This window comes from Acomys russatus, chromosome 7 (assembly GCF_903995435.1).
Source record: "Acomys russatus chromosome 7, mAcoRus1.1, whole genome shotgun sequence".
Classification (NCBI taxonomy): Eukaryota; Metazoa; Chordata; class Mammalia; order Rodentia; family Muridae; genus Acomys; species Acomys russatus.
The window spans coordinates 14,154,227-14,178,510 of record NC_067143.1 but is presented as its reverse complement, the minus strand read 5'-3'; the positions used below and the strand labels follow the sequence as shown (position 1 = coordinate 14,178,510).

Below are 24,284 nucleotides of genomic sequence, written 5' to 3'. Positions count from 1 at the left end.
GGTGCCCACCTTTAATCCCAGCGCTTGGGGGGCAGAGGCAGGCGAATTTTTGTGAGTTCAAGGCCAGCCTCGTCTACAGGGTGTTCTAGGACACTCAAGGCTATGCTGAGAAATCCTGTCTCAAACAAACAAGCAAACAAAAATTACATTCTAAAAGTAACTTTTCTATATTGGAAGGACAATCATCAAACTCTACAGTGAGCCTCAATGAAGCTTGTCACACACAACACATCCAGACTAGGTGCTGGCATCCATCCTTCTTTTAAAGTCCTAATGCTAATTTCAGTCACCAGGCAGATCGAGAACAACAAATGAGTCTTGTTGAATTTATCACTCCAGGCCTATACATGATTACCACTTACTGACAAAGGTTAATAGAGGAATCGTTTTTATTCAATCTCACAATAATTGATATTTATAGTTAGATATGAGAAGATCTATGTCAAAATTAAAATGAGAAGTTACTCATAACTTCCTACAAGCTATACACTAATTAACACAAACAAAAATCTGGACAGTTTGAAGTATTAACTAACATCTTAGACAAAAATCACCAAAGGAAAAACAAAGCTCCAAAGACCAATGCTCAAGTGCTCCTGTTTTCTAGTATATTACAAAGTTTTTATAAAATGCAATTTACACACACAAACAAATAAAGGTTATTTTTAAAGATGAGGGAGAAGATACCTCAGCATACAAAAGACATTTATCACTAAACCAGAAAACTTAAGTTAAAACCACAGGACTCATGGGCTGGAGAGATGGCTCAGAGGTTAAAGAGCACTGACCGCTCTTCCAAAGGTTCTGAGTTTAACTCCCAGCTAACAGATGCGGCTCACAACCGTCTATAATGAGATCTGGTGCCCTCTTCTGGTCTGCAGGCAGAATACTGTATACATAATCAACAAATCTTAAAAAAGAAAAAAAAAAAAAAATCCACAGGACTCATGCAACAGAAAGAACTAACTCTCACATGTTTGTCCCATGACATGTACACCACAGCACCTGTGTACACACGCATACATGCATTTATAAAATTTTTACTTTAAAATGAAATTATAGTAGTATTTACAAAATAAAAAATATTCATTAAAAGTTCTTACCTTTTCTGGAAGGGAGCTCTCGATTTTGTGTTAATTCTGTTCCAGTGTACACAATTTCTCCATCTTTAACCATTTCATTCCACAGACCACAGAGGCCATCTCTTGTGAATGCAAGCTGGTAAATACAAAAAAGATAAACTTACCAAGAGATCAGTGTAAATCTTACTTAGTCACACATTTTACATTTTGACAATTTCACATGAGTACTCCATCCACATCATTTCCACCCTTCTGCCCCTCCAACTACTGTGCCCGCCACTCCCTCTCAAATTCATGACCTCTTCTCTTCCCTAAAGAGAAAAACTATACATTCTAAAAGTAAATCAGGCAATGGTGGTGCATGCCTTTAGTCACAGCACTCAGGAGGCAAAGGCAGGTGGCCAGCCTAGTCTGCAAAGTGAGTTCCAGGACAGCCAGGGCTACGCAGAGAAACCCTGTGTGGTTGGAGGGTACAAAAAACTAAAGAAGATAAGATTCTTGTCGAATCTAAGAATACATAACAAATGTAAATTCAATTGCATGAGTAAATAATGGCATTCAAGGGAAAAAAATTAAAAATAAAATCACCCTAGTTTGCACATCTATTTCTGAAAAAAGATTCCCAGAGTTAGCAGCCACCACAAAGCAGGAAAGGGAGGCATGGGAAACACCCTAAGAAGGTATGCATTCTGAAAACTGCAGGCACCAGGAAAGCCATCTTCTCTACTAAAGATGTACTTCAAGAGAATTATTTCAACCCAGGTGTATTCTTGTTATCCCAGTACTTAGGAGGCAGAAGCATAAGGTTAACTACAAATTTGAGGCCATCACTACTTAGTGAGTCTCATGACTACAAAGTGAAATGCTGTCTAAAAAAAGGAATGGAGAGAGGAAGAGAGGGAGGGAGGGAAGGAAGGAGGGAGGGAGGGAGGGAGGGAGGGAGGAAGGAAGGAAGGAAGGAAGGAAGGAAGGAAGGAAGGAAGGAAAAGTAAGTAAGGATAAAGCCGGGCATGGTGGCACACACCGATAATCCCAGCACTCAAGGAAACAGAGGCAGACAGACCTCTGAGTTAATGGCCAGCCTGGTCTACAAAGCAAGTCCAGGACAGCCAAGGCTGCACAGAGAAACCTTGTCTCAAAAAAAAAACAAAAGAAAAAAAGGGGGAGGAGGAAGAGAAAGAGGGGGGAGGGAGGGGTGGGAGGGACAGACTTCTATTTGTCCGCTTTCTTTAAGACTTACACATTTTCTTTTATATGTATGAATGTTTTGCCTGCATGTATGTCTGTGCACTGTGTGCATATAGTACCTATAAAAGCCAGAAGAGGGGGCTGAATCCCTGGAACTGGAGTGACAGATAGTAGTGAATGGACGTGTAGGTGCAAGGAACCAAACCCACAGACCCTTCGCAAAAGCAGCCAGTGCTCTTATCCACTGAGCCACCTCTCTAGCCCATCTGTCTATCTTCTATATAAGTCAGGGCCTTTTTTTTTTTTTTTTTTTTTTTTAAAGAAAACAATTCTATCTCATTTCTTGGCAAGCACCGTCCTCATAAAGCATGCACTGCCTTCAATAGCAGTGTATTTAGAATAAATTAAGCACAAAAGGATGTCATGTGTCATGTATAGCCCTCATTACTGAATGCTTCTACACTTTTTTTTGTGTATGGGTGTGTACTTATGTAAGTTTATGTCTACCTCATATGTGCTAGAACCCACAGAGGCATAAGATACCCTAGATCTAGAGTTCTAGAAAGTTGTAAGCCACTAGGTGGGTCCTGAGAACGAAACCCAGGTCTTTTGCAAGAGCAGTGGATACTGTTAACTGCTGAGCCATCTCTCCAGCCCTGAATTCTTCAGTTTTTTTCCTCCAGTTCTTCATAGTTCTTTCCTACTTAATCTATGCAAGTTATTATTCAGATCTCACTGTTATAAAATTAGTCATGATGAATAATAATGGGGAATAAAATAGTCCCCAAAATTCTGGTCCTCTTGGATATACATTCAACTTGTGTTCTCTCCTAAGAAACTACATACAAGACCCATAAATAAGATGTTGTATCACACCACTAGCAAAAGAAACCTTATCTTTGGAGTCTACTTGATCAAATGAAAGCCCTTTCAAGAGTGTCTAAACAACCTCAGGATATGCTCTCTTGGGGCCGAGGGGAAACAAATAGAGGTCTGCAGAATGCCAACAGAAAGAGCAGCCTCTGATGGACATCAAGTGACAACCACACGGGACTGTCAGTGAGGGCTCTGAGGCCCAGATGAGGGCAAGGACCAGGCAGCAGAAGACTGAGCTACATTGCAGCCAGACTCCTGACCCATAAAATGTTATAGTCACCAGAATATACGTGAATTGTTTTGTTAAACTTGTGTTTAGTAATTTGTTAGACAGTAATAGAAAACTAATTTGGCATTCTGCTTAGTTCCATAGACAAACTGTTTTTTTCTCAGCATTATGCTGGTTACTGCTCACCTTACTAATAAGACAGCTTGAAACCCTAACACAGGGCTCTTGGTAAAAATAGCAACTGGCAGGAGAAAAGTAGGACCTCCTGAAAGAACACTCTGAGTGCTCCCGCCTTGAGGCTAAATGAGGGAATAAGCATGGCTCCCTAAGTGAGAGAATAGCAGTTAAGACCTACCAATGGAATCTAGTTCACACACAGGGCAAATGTCTCCAGGCAAAGGGGCCCAGACTCAAGGCTCAGGTGTGCTTTGCTACGAGAGTTACATTCAACCTACATGCTCAGATCTCAAGGGAGCCCAAGCGCCTTACATGCCTCCATGTAATTACAATTACAAAGGAGGAAGACAGAGAAAGATGAGGCTGTAAACTATCTCGTAAAGCCTGGCCTTATTAAAGTACACTTGAGGACCAAGTGTTAAAATATGTAAGACTATGAAGGACACATCTCAAAGTACCATAATAATTATGCAGCAATTTCTTCAGAACTCAAGTTTTCCATCCAGAAAGGAAGAGAGACAGCTCATAAGATTAAGAAGTGAACAACTTACAAGTCTCAGAAAGTCTTTGAAACTAACAAGATTTACAAAGGCCCTCTTTGAGATTACAGAAACAGTAAAGACATACCTAGAGAGGAGACTGTCGAGTCTACCAAGCCACCTGCAAACCACCCACAGAGCCCCAGGGTTAGTTTCCATGAATCCCCATTCAGACAGAGGTAAGCTTTTAGTGACACAGCAGCCTTTGACTCATGCATGGTCTATAAACCCAAGAAATTGTTGGATTTGGGTAGGAAAGTTACTTGGTTCTGTCATCAGCTCCCTATTTGGGATAAAGAGATGTGTGTTGGCATCTCCCCCAGGAAGACAAAGGGACAGAAGCTGTGGACATGGCAAATAATCTTTTGTTGGAAAGCAAAGATTAGACATCTTAAGAAACACAATGTGAAGGATTACAGGAACTGATAATCAACAGACATGGAACATGAGCTCAAGCAATACAACACAACTACAGCAGTGAGAACATCCACCAAGCAAGCATCAGGTAGTCTTTTTTTTCTTTTTCTTTTTCTTTTTTTTTTTATTAATTTATTCTTGTTACATCTCAATGTTTATCCCATCCCTTGTATCCTCCCATTCCTCCCCCCCCCCCATTTTCCCATTATTCCCCTCCCCTATGACTGTTCCTGAGAGGGATTACCTCCCCCTGTATATTCTCATAGGGTATCAAGTCTCTTCTTGGCTACCTGCTGTCCTTCCTCTGAGTGCCACCAGGTCTCCCCCTCCAGGGGACATGGTCAAATGTGAGGCACCATAGTACGTGAGAAAGTCATATCACACTCTCCACTCAACTGTGGAGAATATTCTGACCATTGGCTAGATCTGGGAAGGGGTTTAAAGTTTACCTCCTGTATTGTCCTTGGCTGGTGCCTTAGTTGCATCAGGTAGTCTTAAGAAGGGTACTGCCTCAGTGGTTAAGGCATTATCTAAGAGTAATAGCTATATGGACCAACCTAACTAAGCATTATGTCAGAGCTTTGAAAACTGATCTCAAGCAATTAACATGTATACCAAAGCAAAACTCATTTTAATTTTTTTATTTTCATACACATATATACTGTACATTAACCATAACCCCATACTCCCAGTCTTTATCACTTTTAAAAAACAGCTAAACTAAACTAAACTAAATCCACTGCCAGATACTACAATGCATGCCTGTTCTCACAATCAGAAGGCTGAAGCAGTTAGATTAAAATGTGTAAAGTAAGCCTGAGAAACAGAATGTTACTCCATAAAGCAAAACCTAGAGTAAAATAGCATATTTATAATACTCAACATTTAGTCACTTTTTAGCAGACATATATCAACCTATACCTAGAGCAACTGATTAATGCAAATGACAGAATCATTCAAGATTGGTATCAGCGACTGACTCTGCAGATAAAAGCATTAAAAGCTCTATAAAAAGAATCCGAATAAAGTGATGCAAAATACTATAATGAGAACTTCAATCGTAGAGTGCTATGCCAGTGTTTGCTCCTACCCCCTAAACACACAAGGAATCCATGCTGATCTTTCCATGAGCACATTGGGCCACAAGCTCTGTGTGGATCTACAGTCATGTGCTATCCAAGAACTTCCTTTCTCTACTCATTCCTCAGGAGCCCAGGAGAAATCTTCCTGAGGTATTCTCTAAAGTTCAGGCTGATCTCACGTATGTGAGGCAAGCACTCTACCATTAAACTATATCTCCAAATTTCCCACCCTTTCTTTCCTCCCTTTTCTTTCTTCCCCCTCCCCTTACTCCCTAACTCACTTTGAAATTTTTGAGATAGTGCCTTACTGAGGTGAGGTGCCCAGGCTGACCTCAAACTCAGTCTCTTGCACCAGGAAGGCCATGAATTTACAACCCTTCTGCTCCAGTTTCCTAAGAGGCTGAAGTTATAGGTCTGTCCCACCAGGGTTTGTGTTCTTTTTTTTCCCTGAAGACACAGTTTTAGGACCTGAATGAATTTGGCTCCCAACACACATGTCAGATCGTGCACAACGGCCTGTAACTCCAGCCTGGAGATCAAATGTGCTGTTTGGGAACCCACACACCCCCAGTAGATACTCACTCAGACATATATTAAAAACAAAAACAAACATGTTTTTAATTAGAAAAGACTAACAAGATTTACAGAGCTCAAAATAATTAAAAGCATCAATAGAAAGTCACATTGTCAACAAAAACTATTATAGAAAATCATTACCAACTATTTTGCACTGCAAACACTGAAAAATTTGGAGGTAGTTGATAGATAGGGATTTTTAAATCAAGTCTCAAAATATTTACAACAAAAATGAAAAACAGAAAGAACTCCAGGAGAGAACAACCACATTTTGCTCTAACTTTTCCACATTCTCCATACACCTCCACAAAGAAAGTTATCCTATCTCACTATCTGGACCTGGTATCATACTGTGCTCCAGGAATTGAAGCATTTGCATCCTCTTAAAGGCAAACATTGCTTTCTGTTACCTTTTTTTAGTTCATTAACATCCCAACCTGACTTGACATTGGTTGGCTGGTTGGTTGCCTTGCTTGCTTGCCTGCTTGTTTTGGTTTTTCAAGAAAGGGTTTCTCTGTGTAGTACTGGATGTCCTGAAACTCACTTTGTAGATCAGGCTGAATTCAAACTCACAGAGATCACCTACCTCTGCCTCCTGAGTGCTTGGATTAAAGGCACCTGGCCTTGACATTATTTTGCTAGCAAACTTGATTAGATATATAGTATCCAACCTTTCACAACTTAATGGTTCACAGTAAACAACAGCTGGCTAGCTCTTTTGGTTTTTTCCAGCACTGCTCACATTACATATCACATGACCTCTGCTTAGCTATCAATCCAGCTTAAGCACTGGCATCTTTTGGACAGGCGCTGTTTTTCATCCTACCTCCATAATATTTAACACATCAAGAGGGAACGTTTTCAAGAATATTCACAAACTAGAAAGTCAATTTTTCATTGTTTTTCAAAAAATACTTTAATATTTACCTTCCTGCATAAGTATAATGTTCAAATAGCTCTGGCAATGCTACCATGAAAAATGATAAAACACTGTGCTGGCTGGTTTTTAATAACCTAACACAAACCTAGACATTACTTAGAAGAGGAAACAATTGAGAAAATGCCTGTGGGCAAGCCTGATGGGAATTTTCTTAATAGCGATGGATGTGGGAGGGCCCAGACCATTGTGGGTGATAACCAGCCCCAGGCATGTGGTTCTAGAGTGTATAAGAAAGCGGGATGAGCAAACCTTGGTAAACAAGCCAGTCAGCAGAATCCATCCATGGTCTCTGCTTCAGTTTCTGCCTCTAGGCTTCTGCCATGTCTTCGTTGGATGATGGGCTACAAACTGTAATCCTTTCCTCCTCAAGTTGATTTTTGTCACAGTGTTTTATTACAAAAGAAACCCTAAGACAGAAATTGGTACCAAGAGTGGGGCATTGTTATGATGGTTGATTATGTGTTTTAGGAAGGATTAGGGTAGTATTTTGAAATCTGGGGCCAGAAGAGCCACTGACCACTCAGAGCTCAATTGGCTGATCTGTGAAAGCTTGGACAATTAAAATACTGAAAGCAATGCAGACCACAAAAGCCTGGCTGGAGAAGCTTCAGAAATAAGCAAGACTCTAGCAGGGCTATTTGTGTGATAAAGTATTAAACATTCGTGAATCTAGTCAACTAAATTGTCTATGATTAAGAGACGGGAACCACTAATGTGAAAACATTGCTTTGCTGGGACACTAGATGCTGCTCAGCTGAAGCTGAGGAATTAGCAACGACTAATAGCATCACTGAGGTGCTATCTTCTGGGAAATGTTTCATCAAGGTCAACACACAAGCTATAGACAAGATCTTGGTAATATGTAAAAAAGTCTCCCAGGTGGTACTGGTTTTGAAGGCATGTGGTACTGAAAGAGGCTGGAAGAGGCCACTGGTAAAGGTACAGCCTCAATAGCAGTGAAAACCCCAGGACTAAAGGAGTATAGTGCAGCCTGAAATTTGGCATCATGTGGCAGGGTTAGAGTCCCTGAAGAGGACCCAGAAGGGGTTCGTGAAGAAGGTGCAGCCTAGTTACAGTGAAGAACACAGATTTTGGAGACACTAGTGTAAGGAGACAACCATCAAGGATAACAGCAGCTGTGAAATGGAGCCAGCCTGAGCCTAAAGGAAGAGCTGTGTGTACAGAGGGTGGCAAAGGCAGACAAGTACCCGTGCCATGCCCTTTGGTGCCTAGAAGATCATGAGTCCCAGAACTCTGACAGTGACTTTACACTGTTGGGCTTTTAGTTTTGCTTTGATCTGATTGTGACTGTGCCCTGGCTCTTCCCTCTTGAGATAAAAAAGTATATCACTTATTTTTTATTTTACACAAGTTAAAAAGCCAAACTTACTGCTAGTTTTAAAAATAAAAATAAAAATGGGCTGGGTTAAAGATGGCTGTTCTTCCAAAGGTCCTGATTTTAATCCCTAGCATCAACATGGTGGCTCATAAGCATCTATAGTGAGATCTGGTGCCCTCTTCTGGCATGCAGGCACAATAAATAAATAAATAAATAAATACATAAATAAATAAATACATAAATAAATCATTAAAATAAAAAAATTAAAATGGCTAGAGAGTAGGCTCAGTAAGAGCACTAGCTGCTCTTCTAGAATTAAAATCTAAAAAAAAAAATTTCTTGAAAACATGGCAGAAGAATGTATAATCACTTCAAAAATATTTAAAATGAGCTAAAAAACAAAGATGAAAGCAGGAAAGGAGACGTATATTACACAGAGATTATAATAAGGGGATGCACGAATACTAAGGTTAAAATTCTAAACTGGAAAATAACATATTACTTTAAAATAAGTTATGATATTCCGATTAACCATATGCTGCAAGTTACACAAAAATATATATTGCTTTTCTTTCCATTCCTATTTTATTTCTTTACCAAAACAAGTTTGGTCTGTTTAATAGCAAGATTACCAGTTACTGGAAACACATAGTGAAGTACTGTCTTTTGGGTGTGTTCCTTAAACTGGAATAGTAGAGTCAAATTTCTATTTTGAAGATTACTTTTAATAACAGCATAGGAAACATCCAAGTTAATAACTCTGCATAATGCTTTGATTCAACCCAACAAAATGTCACATGCAAAAATAGCAAACTCTCCCTTTCATTACGGAATTCTACTAACAATACTATTCTATTGAGGCAACAATACTTAGATATAATAGGGAAAGAGACTCCCAAAGCCATCAAGTTACCACTGACTACATTATTTTATTTAAGCCTATCAGCAACCCACTGGATAATTAGCCAAAACCCATAAGAATAGCATTTGTTAAATATCCATGCTTATATGCCTTTTGATCTTCTGATATGTCTAAGCATATGACAATATTTATATTCAATGTTTAATTTTTAAGTTCACTTTCAAACCTGACCATTTTAAGTTGATGACTGATAGTCAAATAGTCCAGATTTACCTACTGATATAACTCAAAAACTATGAAGGCATTATGCTAAGTGAAGAATTCATCTCAGAAAAATCATACACCATATGATAATCTCAAAATAACAACTCTATAGCAGATCAATTCTCAGGGTCAGAACCTACAGATTGTGATGAAAGTCACTACAAAGGGGCAGCAGATCACTCTGGTGGTGATGGTTCATGAACTGACATTACAACAGAATGGCACAGAACTGTGCACATAAACTGTAATGCCATAAATCTACTGATTCTGGTATTATACCAGTTAAATAAAATATTACCATTGGGGGCGTCTGGTAAAATGGAGCACATTGATATTACTTTGTTGGCAACTTTGTGAATCTATCACTATTTTCAAAACTAAAAGGTTTAAAAAAAATGCTTCATGCATATCTAATTTCATGTGCCATTTCAAACAATCCTTAAATAGAAAATTCCTGAGTGCAGCTTATGTAAGAAAGAGCAACAAATTACTATTCTAGACTCATACTTAGCCTTTCATCAAGATTGGGAGGGGAAAAGTTTTAAGAAAACAATTCTAAAGGTATAATATACTACATTCAGTTCCTTTATACAATTTTCTTTTTGGTTCACTGAAAAACTACAATTATATCAGATAAACAGTAATATGGCCATGCATCTTAGCACTTTATTATATTACCTTTACAAGAGCTCTATGCAAGAAAGCTAGATTCCTCAATAAATCTATATAAAAATGAGAAATATTAAAATTAAAGCGAGGAGAGATTTTCAGCATGTGTATGTGTATATGCATGTGTATGGGTGCATTAATGTGTACAGGTGCACACACAAATGTGTCTGAAAAGCCGGGCATGGTGGTGCACGCCTTTAATCCCAGCACTCGGGAGGCAGAGGCAGGTGGATCACTGTGAGTTCAAGGCCAACCTGGTCTACAAAGTGAGCTCAGGATAGCCAAGGCTACACAGAGAAACCATGTCTCAAAAAACCAAAGCGGGGGAGGGGGGAGGGGAAGAGGGGGGAAGAAGTGTCTGGAGAACAGAAATTGGTATCAGGTCTCTGCCTCATCAATCCTTTATTTACTAACACAGAGACTCTTGTTTGAGCCCAACACCTGTCTTTCAGTTAGTCTAGTTATTGAACTTGTCTGGGAATCCGCCTTTGCCTTTAACAGAGCTTACAGGAGGGCCACCATGGCCAGCTGACAGTTACATAGGTGATGGAAATCACAGGTTCTTTCCTCATTCTTGTACAACAAGCTCTTTTCTGACTGAGCCACTTCTCCAACCCACAGTATTTTATATATGTACACACATATATATATATAAGTATATAAGTAAGCATGTGAGTGTGTGTAAAAAAACCAGAGAGGTGCTTGGCATACAGTGGGCACTACATTAAAAACTGCTGGTTGTAAAGAACTAGGCCTGAAATGTTAATATCTATAGTAAAGTAGTCCAGGATTAATGTTCATTATTCACATTTTAAAAGTATTCATACTTGAAAGGACAGTGGTGGCACACACCTTTAATCCCAGAACTCAGGAGGCAGAGACAGGATGATCTCTGTGAGTTCAAGGCCAGCCTGGTCTACAGAGTGAGTTCCAGGACAGCCAGGGCTACACAGAGAAACCCTCTCGAAAAAACAACAACATAAAGTTTTCATACTTCAAAAATATCTCCTTTCTAAAGTTACTAAAAATTTCTTGAGTATTTCAAACAAAATAAGCTTTCAAAATAAACTTCCTAAATTTACATATCTATACACACATGCATATGTCTTTCCTACATACTATTTATTAACTGTATGTCAACGAATGCAAAAGCCTAAGAAAGGAATGAAGAATTTCTCAATCCAGGAGAGCATCCCTCACCCTCCCCACCCCTCCAACCCCACATAAAGGTACAGTCTGCCATCATAAGATGTGTATGTGCACGGTCTGACACTGTGTCTACGCCTTAGGGAAGAATAACATGCATTCCTCATATTTAAAACTAACACTAGAGAAACTGCACAATCACTTTTTCATACTATTTAAATATGTGTAACAGCAAGCACATTCTTCCTCTGATGTATAACCAAAATCTAGTCACTTGTTTTTAGGAGACAGTGGGAAGACTTGTAAAAAATAAAATAAAATAATAATAATAATAAAGTATTAATATATTATGATGATGATGATTATGATGATGATGAAGAAGATGATGTCTATAAATGACCAAATGTTAGTATCACACTGAATAAATACATAAAGTGACATATACTCTAAGACATGAATGGAGCTTCATTTTATATATACTGGCTCTTCAGAGATGACCAATATATTATTAAGCTGGTTGTATATCAAAATACTAAAATTCATATTTGACAGTTATTCAGTTGTGATTACTAAAGGGGGAAAAAAACCAATTTCATTAGGTAAAGGGGGGAATCTCTGTTTTTGTTTGATGTAGGGTTTTTTGGTATGGTCTTAGGGTTTAGGGGTTTTCTGCATTGATAACAATCTAAACCAAGACCTTGAACACACTAGGAATCCACTCTACCACTTAGCTATACTTCCAACCCTTAGCATAGTTTCTTTATTTCAACAAGTGTCTCAAAATATATAAACTCCAAAAAGCAAATCTTAAAACATTTGTCTTGTAGTGGGGAGTTGACTGAGCAGGTAAAAATCATTGCCGAGAGCACCTGACAATCTGCGTTTAGGCCTATCCTTGCAACTCATAGAGCATGTCTGTAATCTCCGTATTCCTACAGGAAGACAGGAAGTTGAGGCAGGAGAATTTCCCTGGAAGCATACAGGCCAGCCAGCCTGGAGTACAGAGCAGCAAATCAGAAGGGAAGCAATGAGGAAGTTCAGGACTGATAACGAGGTTGTCCTCCGGCCTCTACACACACAGATGACACATGCATACCCTCACACATGAACACATCATTGTATACACACACAGATGACACATGCATACCCTCACACATGAACACATCATTGTATACACACAGATGACACATGCATACCCTCACACATGAACACATCATTGTATACACACACAGATGACTCATGCATACCCTCACACATGAACACATCATTGTATACACACACAGATGACTCATGCATACCCTCACACATGAACACATCATTGTATACACACACAGATGACACATGCATACCCTCACACATGAACACATCATTGTATACACACACAGATGACACATGCATACCCTCACACATGAACACATCATTGTATACACACACAGATGACACATGCATACCCTCACACATGAACACATCATTGTATACACACACAGATGACACATGCATACCCTCACACATGAACACATCATTGTATACACACACAGATGACACATGCATACCCTCACACATGAACACATCATTGTATACACACACAGATGACACATGCATACCCTCACACACGAACACATCATTGTATACACACACAGATGACACATGCATACCCTCACACATGAACACATCATTGTATACACACACAGATGACACATGCATACCCTCACACATGAACACATCATTGTATACACACACAGATGACACATGCATACCCTCACACACGAACACATCATTGTATACACACACAGATGACACATGCATACCCTCACACACGAACACATCATTGTATACACACACAGATGACACATGCATACCCTCACACATGAACACATCATTGTATACACACACACAGATGACACATGCATACCCTCACACATGAACACATCATTGTATACACACACAGATGACACATGCATACCCTCACACATGAACACATCATTGTATACACACACAGATAACACATGCATACCCTCACACACAAACACATCATTGTATACACACACAGATGACACATGCATACCCTCACACATGAACACATCATTGTATACACACACAGATGACACATGCATACCCTCACACATGAACACATCATTGTATACACACACAGATGACACATGCATACCCTCACACATGAACACATCATTGTATACACACACAGATGACTCATGCATACCCTCACACATGAACACATCATTGTATACACACACAGATGACACATGCATACCCTCACACATGAACACATCATTGTATACACAGATGACACATGCATACCCTCACACATGAACACATCATTGTATACACACACAGATGACACATGCATACCCTCACACACGAACACATCATTGTATACACACACAGATGACTCATGCATACCCTCACACATGAACACATCATTGTATACACACAGATGACACATGCATACCCTCACACATGAACACATCATTGTATACACAGAAAAATAAAATTCAAATGTTTCTTAAAGTTTTTCTGACTCTCAACATTCCAGATATAAAAAGTTACTCTCAAGTGCTTCAATTGCTGCTCTTCATCAGAACAAGACAGCTCCCAGGACACTTTAAAAGAAAGCTTCCGAGCCGGGCGTGGTGGCGCACGCCTTTAATCCCAGCACTTGAGAGGCAGAGGCAGGCGGATCACTGTGAGTTCGAGGCCAGCCTGGTCTACAAAGTGAGTCCAGGATGGCCAAGGCTACACAGAGAAACCCTGTCTCGAAAAACCAAAAAAAAAAAAAAAAAAAAAAAGAAAGCTTCCAACCCCAATTGGTCCAGCATTTCAGTCTGTCCCACACAGGACTCTAATTAAGCCTGGAATTTCTCAACATTTAGAAACTGGACAACAAATGCTATTCCTAGCTTGTTTAACCATTTCCCCAATTTTATTCGGGCCTCTACAAAGATATTATTCATCCTAAATCAGCCAGAAGAAACCTAATAGAATGATGGCCCATTTCCTTTACGGGGAGTTAGGTAGGTTTTTGTTTGTTTTCCTGGGCTAGAAAGGGTTATTATCAATGAGAGTTGGTTACAAGTTATTATTGGTCTTATTTAGATAGAAAACAAGGTTAGTCAGTGATGTCTCTCTTTTCCTTTATCTTACATTCTTAGGTTTGTAGATGGGGTTGAAAAGAAAGAAGGGGGAATATAGAAATATATAGGGAAGATAGACCAAAAAGTAGATTAGTGTATCTACTCCTCAACTTAATGCCTCAATTGTCACTCACAAGGTTATTTTTATTTCACTGGAAGATAATTTTGTATATAGATGCAAAATAAGCTTAATTCTAGAATTCAAATGTAAGATTATTCTTCACACATGTATTTCTACTCTAATATGAGGTATTGTGCCCATATATCTCAATTATAATACAAGGTTTACTTCCAATACTTTGAAAGCGCTATTGCAAGCTGTTTAGAATAAATAAGTTATACAAGTTAATTGTTGATCAAATCATTGTCATGTCAATTACTAGTCTACTTTTATCACAAGAATATATATCTTAGGTGCGGCAGATATATATGATTCTATAGAAAGGTAAGGTAGGATAGTTAGATAAGGTTTCAAAATCCTCAGAAACATGCAGAATATGGCATTTTAAAATGTTTTTATTACTTTAAAGATTCAATGACAATGAGGCAACACCCAGCCTACCTCAAAGAGGATAAACAAAGAACCTCCTTATGGACATGGCTTGAAATGTAGCAGATAAGCCACTGGGCAAAAGGTCCTCATTTCTACTACAGACAGAATTCTGCCTAAAAAGGAGCAAGCATGGATGCAGGCAGAGTCAACAGCCAAACTCTGCCAATACAGGGTAAGTAAGTACTCAATAGTTTCTGTCTCACAAATACTGTCAGATATATTGGGACAGAAGGCTAAAGATGATGTTCCAACATTATAGAGTTTTTTGGGTGACTATTCAGGTAGCAAACTGTCTCTATCATCTTCTCATTTGGTAAGTTACTAACCTGCACTCCCGGCATACTCAGGTAATCAAGTTTATTCCTTAAGTCTCTGATGGAGTTGAAGACCAGGTAGCTTAGTTTTACAATGAAGCTTAGCTGTTCAGGGATTAAGATGTTTTTAGGTCTAGATAGATGTTTTAAGTTGATAATTACAAGATGTGATGGAGACTGATTTACATTCAGAATTTTAGAAGCACCGAGATAGGAAAGATGTTTTCTTCAAGGCTATCAAGTACAAAAAGCCAAAACACTAAGAATGTAACATTTATGTAATTCCTGATGGTGTCATGGTTCTTCTTGCTATAGGTAGTTTATTGTGTATATATATATAATAATATAAGTGTATATATAAAAATAAAAATGTTTAAGTAAGAAAAAAAGGAAAAAAGTTATTCATTTCTCACCTCTCCAACCTGTTTATAAAAAACAACAAAAAGCAGACACTAACAGCTAAACAAGAAGAAGTATTTAAGCCACAAAAAGATGAGAACTACCAAGCCACTTCCTAAGTCCCCTTAGCCCAGTCCTATCTAGCAGCACACCAGGAATAACAAACTATCATATACAACAGCCCTCAACACTTGGTCTCATACCTGTGTTTAGAAGCAAAAAGAAATCAGACAGTAACACTTCATATAAACCTCCAGTATCAAATGCTGCTTACACTGCTTGACAGTAATGAATGCTATATAATGTGCTCTAAGTGAGACCATTATAAAAAGTTGATTATTGACAATAGTTAATGTGGGTAGTGCTCTCACACCCCACGGCCCCTGCACAAAAAAAAAAAAAAAAAAAAAAAAAAGGAGGAAAGAACAATGGAAACATTTCAGACACCTTTTTATGCTAGTGATATGGAGATCCAAAAGTACTCTTCAAAACTATTCACAAACAACAGTAGCTTATAAGGAACTATCTACTATGTACAAAAATTGGGTTGTGATGACTTATTTCATAATTTCCTGACACTTTATGATTACTTTATGAAACACTACAGTCACAGTCCAGCATTCTGTTTCTCATGCTCCTGGTGTGAAAATCTGAGCATTTCTCTTAATTACAACTATAATATATATAAAGCCAATAGCCCAACTAAAACTTTCATCTCTCCAGATGCACAAACACAAAATCGCAGAAAATGATAACTTACTACATATCAGTTCACTGCTTCCCTTTAACCCCAGCACTCAAGAGGCAAAGGCCAGCCAGCCACGATTAGTTACATAGTAAAAACCCATCAAAAAGAAAAGAAAGAAAAGTCAAGTAGGAGCTGGGATGGAGTTCAGCTGGAAAGGCCCCTGCCTAACTGTAGCACATAAAGCTAACAAGGTGGCACGTGCCTGCAAAGCTAGCACCCTAGAGGTACAGGCAAAGGGATCAGATTTCAGGTCATCCTCACCTACAAGGAGGAGTTCAAGGCCAGTCTGGGAATATGAAACCCTGTCTTTAAAAAAAAACAAAAAAAAAAGACTCCTGAATAAAAATATTGAAAACTTGCATAACTGTATCTCAAGTTTCTTGCGCTTACAGATAACTTTCATCAAGACACAACCACACAGCATCTAACCTCATCAGTCATAACAAATGTTACATTGTAAGTTATAGGAAATAACCCTTCTAACATAATATCTAAATGCTATTTACTCACACATTCTCCTTAACCAAAAATTTTATAGAGACGGGAACACAAAAAGAAAAAAAAAAAAAAAAGCATGTCAACCCCACCTGGATATCTGTTTTCAACCATTTGGAGTCAAGTCGAGACTGGGCAGCCAAACAGAACGACTCAGAAGGCATGTTTCCTCCGGGTGGTCGGGCCTGCAAGTCAAAGCGAAACCTTTGGATACCTAAAGCTTTTAACCTCTTCTTTATACCATCCTGCAGTTTTCACGCGGCAGAGACATAAAACGTAAAAGAGGAAAGGGGGAGAGTTGGGGGAGGGGACGAGAAGACGAGGGAGGCCAGGGAAAGCTGGACCCAGAACGCCAGGAGAGAGGGAAATACCACTTCCAATAGAGGCAGAGGCTCGGGGATTTCACAATACGCTGGCCAGACCTACAGTGGTCCCAGACGGCCACTGCACAGTGTCATCCCACTCCCTTACATCCAACGGGACACACACACACACAGACACACACACGACAGAAAAACTCACTACCGTAAACGACAAATGACACCAGTGTGCAGCAGCCGCTAGACCTACAGCTGTCCGGTGTGTGGTAAATAAGCAAAAGTCCTGTCTGCAGATAAACCTACAATAATCGCCTAAATCCTAAAAAAAAAAAAAAAAAAAAAAAAGACAACCCAGACTGCGCGGCCTCCATAGCGCCCAGGCCCTAGCTCCCTACGCGCCAACGCCCGCCTTCCGCCCGCCGCTCTCCCGGCCCCGCTCTCCCGGACCTGGCGCCGCCCGGCTTCGGCCCTTCAAGCCTTCCTTTGGCCCCGCTAGGCCAGACCCGGCGCCGCCCGCTCCGCCAGCCGGCTGCGGGAACACTCCCTGCAGGAGCCGGCCGGCGCTCACGATCCAGTCTGCGGCCTGAAGCGCAGGCTGACGCATGACGGCGCCCGTCCAATTAGCGCGAGGCTGAGGGACGGCTTCAGCCAATGGACAAGCCGCGTCGCACGGCCCGCCCAACTTCCGCTTCCTCCAACAAGACTCGTCTCCTCCTTGAGACTCACCCGCTCCGCGAGAGCCAACCGCAGGCGCCCGGGGGCGGGACCTCTGCGCACGCACGCTTGTTTGCCCATTCTCAGACGTTCTCACATGGCCATGTTTCCAGGGACCCGAAGTTGGTAAGGGTGCTTCCAATACGATGAGGTTCACGAGGCTCCTTCTACTTTACTCCAGAATCTTCTTGGCCTTGGAGCCAATGGGCATAAGACAAAACTCAAACCAAAGCAATTGATTCGGGCCTGATGGCGCACACCTTTAAATCCTGGCACTCTCGAGAGGCAGGGAGAGGTATGAGGGCAGAGACCCTGTTTTCAAGGGGGGGGGGGGGGGGGGGGAGCAAGAAAGAGCAATTGAAATTACAGAAAGTATGTTCTCAGACCACCGTGGAATTAATCTATAAGTAAATAAAACATAACACAATCTCCAAACACTTAGAAGCTAAACGTTTCCGTGAGAAGAGGCCAAAGGTCATAGAACATTCTTAATAGGAACTAGGGATTTTATGTTATTTTAAACCTGATAGTTCGTTTTTGCCTTGTGTCAAAAAGGCAGAACTGAGGGATATAACCAGCCAACACTGGTATGGTGTCTCAATTGCAATGTTTAAAGGCGTTTATCATCCTTTAAATGTTTAAACGTTTATCATCCTTGGTACGTAGCTTCACATCCACTTCATGGGTCAAGGCATTTGCCATAGCTCTATGTCCCTGTTTCAGACAGCAGGAAACAGTATAAAAGGTTCAACCATCTTTTACCACACTTCCCAAAGACTGTGTAACTCTGAGAGTTCTCCTTTGTTTCAAATTCAACCACATCCAAAACACAGGTAAATTGAACAAGGTTTAGAGCCTAAGGCAAGACTGGCCCGTTACCAGTGGAAGGAAGAAATCATTGTGGAGGCTTCTGTAGTCCTCCGGCTCCCTCCTCATGCAAGACATCCTTAGTCCCTCAACATTTCTGTGTCCGCTAGCTCTAAAAACAGTGTTTGTAGTCCATTTTGTGTCTCAGTAACAGAACAACATGACTGAATAATAAATACGGAAATTTACATCTCACACTTGTGGAAGCTAAATCCAAGAGCATGGTGCTGGCATCTGGTGATGGCATTTCTGATGTAGCCTAACATGGTATAGGGGCAAGAGAGTCCATGCATGGCAAGAATATGCCACGCAAACACATCATTTTGATCAGGAAGCCTGCCTGCATAATAGCATTAATTCATCCATAATCCATAAGGCATAGTCTTCTGGACTTGATCACCTCTTAAAGGATCCACCTCTTAATACTGTTACAAAAGCCATAACATTTCATCAGGACATCTGAAGCCATAGTGATGCCATCATCTTGAAGTCGTCTAGAGTGGCAGGGGTACATTATTTTTCTCTTCCAACTTAGACTAAAGCAGCAGGAAAAGCAAGGTCTCAGAACTCAGCCAAGATTTCTTAAAAACAGAACAGGGGGCGTGCAGAGGGAGGGAGGGAAGTTCCGGATCAAGTGCAAAATACACAAAGAGACATAGTGATCCGTTAGAGAAAGAATCCAAGGATAGTATCTGTCAGAGGCAAAATTTTTATGTTTGGCAATAAGTAGTTCTCTTTCCCCCTCCCTCCCTCAAAACTAGCTGGTTTTGGGTTACCGCAGGGAATTGGATAATTCAAAGAAACAGCAGCTGATTGTTCTGTCTCCTTACAAGACACCCTCCTTAGTGGGAGCTTTGAAAATCTCACCCAACAGTTTCCTCTGATAGGAAAATCCCACTAGATCTTTGTCTTGGAGAGGAAAAAGAAATATGAAGTCAGCTATCTTAAATGTTTAAATAAAAAGTACATTAATATTCCTGGGGCCCTTTTCCCTGTGTCTGCCTGCCATAGAGGTGTCTGCTTTCCAGTCCCTCAATAGCACTGACCTTGACAAAGCCTTCGTGAGTTGGTGCCTATAGTCTTTAGGATTTTGTGTTTATGAATATGATGAGATGACTATCCATCAGTTATTTAACATGCAGGGCTGAAGAGATGCCTTGGACATTGAGAACACTTGCTACTTTTACAGAGGATCTGCTTTTGGTTTGTGGGAAAAGATAATCTTTGTGTCATACAAAGGAACTCATGAGCAAAACAAAGAGTAGCTCAGCAAGGTGTTCTTTTTTTTTCCCCCCCCAAAAAAGGGTTCTCCAAAACCAAAACCAGGTTAGCATGTCCAAGATGCTCTGTGCTGTTTATCTGTAAATGCCACTGCTGACTGTATTTCATCCCATTGATGGGAGCTGGACTTTACAATCTGACATGATGGGCTATCAGTACGAAGGGGGAGATTCAAAGCATATGGGCTCTTGTCAGGTTAACTATCTTTGATTCAAGGATAACTATATTGTTTTCACAATCCCCTTTCGTTATATTTTTTTTCAAAGTTAGCACAAGCCAAGTAAAGGCAAAAGTTACTAGTGTTATACATTCTAGGCAGGGGACTAGGAGAAGCAAGAAGAGGGTGTGTGTGTGTGTGTGTGTGTGTGTGTGTGTGTGTGTGTGTGTGTGTGTGTGTGTGTGTCCCTGTCCTGGAACTCACTCTGTAGACCAGGTTGACCTCAAACTCACAGAGATCCGCCTGCCTCTGTCTCCCAAGTGCTGGGATAAAAGGCATGTGCCACTACATTCAGCTGAGAAGATATTTTTTTAAATGTCTGAGTCAAAATCCATTAGAATCTCTTGATGAGATGACAAGAACACCCATGTATTGAATCTTCCTCATGAGTTTTCACTTTGCTGTATAAGGCTTAAGATCGCCTTTCAGGCCTCTGATAGCTTTTGGAGTAGCTAGAATCAACATGAGATCCCCTGGCCCCAGTGGCTTCTAAATAGGAGGAGGAAAGAAACTTAGCCATTTTTTAATTTTTAGGCTAAAACAGTAGTGGTTGTAGATAGGGGCGGCAGAATTCAATACTTCAGGATCTCAAGTATTATATCTGGGCAGCATTTTTCTTATTAAGAAGAAAATCATTAGTGATAAATAGCTGTATATACAGCATATAAATTAAAGACTGTGCTGCATAATTCTATGCAAGCTAGTTTATTTAAATATTTCTTGTTTCATTATTGGTGCGGGAGAGCTCAGCACACTAGGGTTTGTATCATGCTTGTGGGTTGTATAAGAAGGTAGGCTAAATAAGCCATGAGGAGCAAACGAGGTGCTGCATTCCTCTGTCTCTGTCACCTTGCCTCAGTTCCAGCCTCCAGGTTCCAGCCTTGAGCCTCTGCTCTGACTTCTCTACATGCTGGACTGTAAGCTATAAAGCCTTTGGTCATAGTGTTTATCACAACCATAGAAAGGGAACTAAGACTGTTGAAGAAATATATCAATCACTTTAGTCTTTGGTTATGCTTTCCTATATAAAACCACTGTTTAAAAAACAAAAACAAAACAAAGAAACAAAAAAATTCCTGTTTATAACCAATCAAGTTGGCAAAATGAAATTTAAAAAAAAAAAAAATTTTTTTTTTACTGTTAAGTCCAGTTGAGAATATGGTCCTCAGGGATTACTTGGGATTGAAGGACCTCTCTGGCTCCCTCTGGCCTTTCTTTTACCAGTTGTTCCCTCTATGTGAGGATAAGTCAAAGACCTTGCTTGACCTGGCTATGGCTGCACTTGAAAGCATCCAGGAGTTTTTTGCTGTGTGTTGTCCTTCTTTCTTATAGACTGGAGACTAGTTAGAGTTCGCTGCTGGGTCCTCATGGCCTCCTCGAGCAAGGGAACAGGTGATTCCCCACAATTATAGGACATTTTGGGAGATTCCTTCCACAGTTCCCTAAGATCTAGTTGACTTTGGAAGACAAAGAGAAAATGTTCTCCCTCATTAATCCCTCTGATGGCTTCAGTATAGGTGTCTGTGTATGGTTACTGAACACCTAAAAGATCAGTTCTTCTACAAGCCTAGTACATTTTTTAGATTTATTGTTTTAATTATGTGTGTGTGTGTGTATACATTTTTGTGTCTATGAATGAATATGTGCATGTCAGGGCAGATGCATCACGTAGCCAGAGGCATTAGATCTCCCCAGAGCTGTAGCCACAAGCAGTTGCCTGGTATGGGTGCTGGGAACTGAGCCTGGGTCCTCTGGAGGAGTAGTACATGCTCATGACTGTTCAGCCATCACTCCAGACTCAAGTTGGGCACTTTTAGCTACTGTGTAATTTTTTAAAAGACTATGACAAAACCAAAACACTTTTAAGTGAGCCTTGATTAGATCTACATTTAAGTAGAGGTCTGACATGAAAAGATTGAACTTTGACTATAGAAAATTTAGTGTGATGCACACATTCTCAGTTTTTACATACCTTTATGTGACTTGCTATTTTTCAATTCTGGGGAGAAAAAAGCATTCAGCCATCTCAATCTTTATTAATAATCAAGGAGCCTGGCTGTGACGATCTTTGATATGCAGACACAGATGGTCTTATGAAAGTTATTTGGCTTACATGATAGGGTTCTACAATACCACCTTAACAAAAAAAAAAAAAAGCTGAATTCAAGCTACACAATAAGATAATGTGTACAGACTGTTCAACTGTGGGCCTTTGTCAGGTCCCAAGAAAACACAAGACAAGGAAAACATAGTCTTTTTGTTCTTTGTACAGTCAGAAGAATTATCTCTTATTACCACTCTCTTTTGAGTGAGTTCAAGTAGCAAATAGAAGCTGAAACATACAGAAAAATGCCATCTAATTGATGTTTACAGCATCCAGAAGAACTCAGCTAAGGATACCCTGGTAAAACTGTGATGCCGGAGTTAACTTGGAAAAGGATGGCATCTGCTGACTATTTTTCCTTATTCTGTCCATGTCACTGTAACTGGAAAGTATGCACAAAAGCAAAAGACTCGATAGGGCAGAAGAAGACATGAAACAAGTCTCTAGGAGGGGAAGAAAATTCTATCTCAGTTAGAGAAAAATAGGCTTGGAGAAATTGGTTAGAAAGTGCAGACCTTAAGACCAACATAGCCTACATCCCCAGCATCCCATGAAAGAAGGCTGATTTTTCTTTGCCTCCCACTCTTTAACCACCTGCTAGCTCAGCTGGGATGTATGCTCTCCCACACCCTCCCCAGGGCTGCTGCAAATCCACACCAGCTTTCCAAGTCAGTCAGCAGCTCTCTTTGGAAAGTCAATAGTGTTAGGTCCAAGGGCTCAGAAAACTTTTAAGTCTCCTCTAGAAACCAGTAAATATATAGGCAATATGTCAAATCTTTATTTAAAATGAATATGCATAAATATATCCATACATTAAACAAACTATATATGTATATATACAAATATATGTGTATACACACACATATAGATATAGAGATATAATCACAATGGAGATCTAGTATACCTCCCTACTCTTATATACAAACCCTTTGGCTTCATTGCTTGGCAATAGAGGCCACATTGAAGTCTTTTTTGGACCTCCCATTTCCACGATCTCATCAGGAATGCAGGAATGTAAAACTCAAAAGGGGGAGGGCACATGTGAGAGGAATATTGGAACATGTGAATGGATGCTTGAGATACAGGGCACTCTAGGGGTATAATGATCCCCTGAAGGCTCAACGGTACTGGGAAATTTTGGGGATGGCACCACTCTGATTCATAGCTTGTGGCTTCATTAACCAAAGTGGCAGTGAAGTAACATGGTTGTCAGCATCTTATTGTCACTCTCCAAGATAGAAGTCAAGTCACATGTCTGTTGCCATCTTGATGACACCATCAACCAAACACTTGTGTTGGCTTAGCTTGGCTATAGAAGGAAAACATACCCTCAGGTGTGAAGGCCCAAAACAGCAAAGCAAAGAAATAGAGGAAGGAGTTCAAGGCCTTAACCAAATAAAGGTGAGCCCCCATATCTTTGTTTTTTTTTTTTGTTGTTGTTTTGTTTTGTTTTGCTTTGTTTTTTGAGACAGGGTTTCTCTGTAGCCCTGGCTGTCCTGGACTCGATTTGTAGACCAGGCTGGCCTCGAACTCACAACCATCCACCTGCCTCTGCCTCCCTAGTACTGGGATTAAAGGTGTGCGCCACCCTGCACAGCCTCAAGCCCATATATCTTATCACACAGATTGTAACTGTATTAAGCAATGTCATCTGGATCACCATTTTAATCTTCCTTCAGCTCCTAGACATAAACTCTTGCTAGGAAAAGAATCCGTGAAGTTACTGGGGAGATTACC

The 24,284-nt window shown here is 40.2% G+C and overlaps 1 protein-coding gene across 1 annotated transcript in view; it reads right to left on the bottom strand.

The window, feature by feature from the left end:
• Nucleotides 1-17,946, bottom strand: part of Herc2 (HECT and RLD domain containing E3 ubiquitin protein ligase 2) — a 178,624-nt gene extending 160,678 nt beyond the window's left edge. Inside the window, exons 1-3 of the mRNA XM_051148642.1 lie at nt 17,812-17,946; nt 17,137-17,229; nt 1,104-1,218 (exon numbers count right to left, since the gene is read on the bottom strand). Of these exons, the coding sequence (XP_051004599.1) occupies nt 1,104-1,218; nt 17,137-17,208 (187 nt within the window). The 5' untranslated portion in view covers nt 17,209-17,229; nt 17,812-17,946. The remainder of the gene's footprint in view (nt 1-1,103; nt 1,219-17,136; nt 17,230-17,811) is intronic.
• Between the last annotated feature and the right edge of the window lie 6,338 nt (nt 17,947-24,284).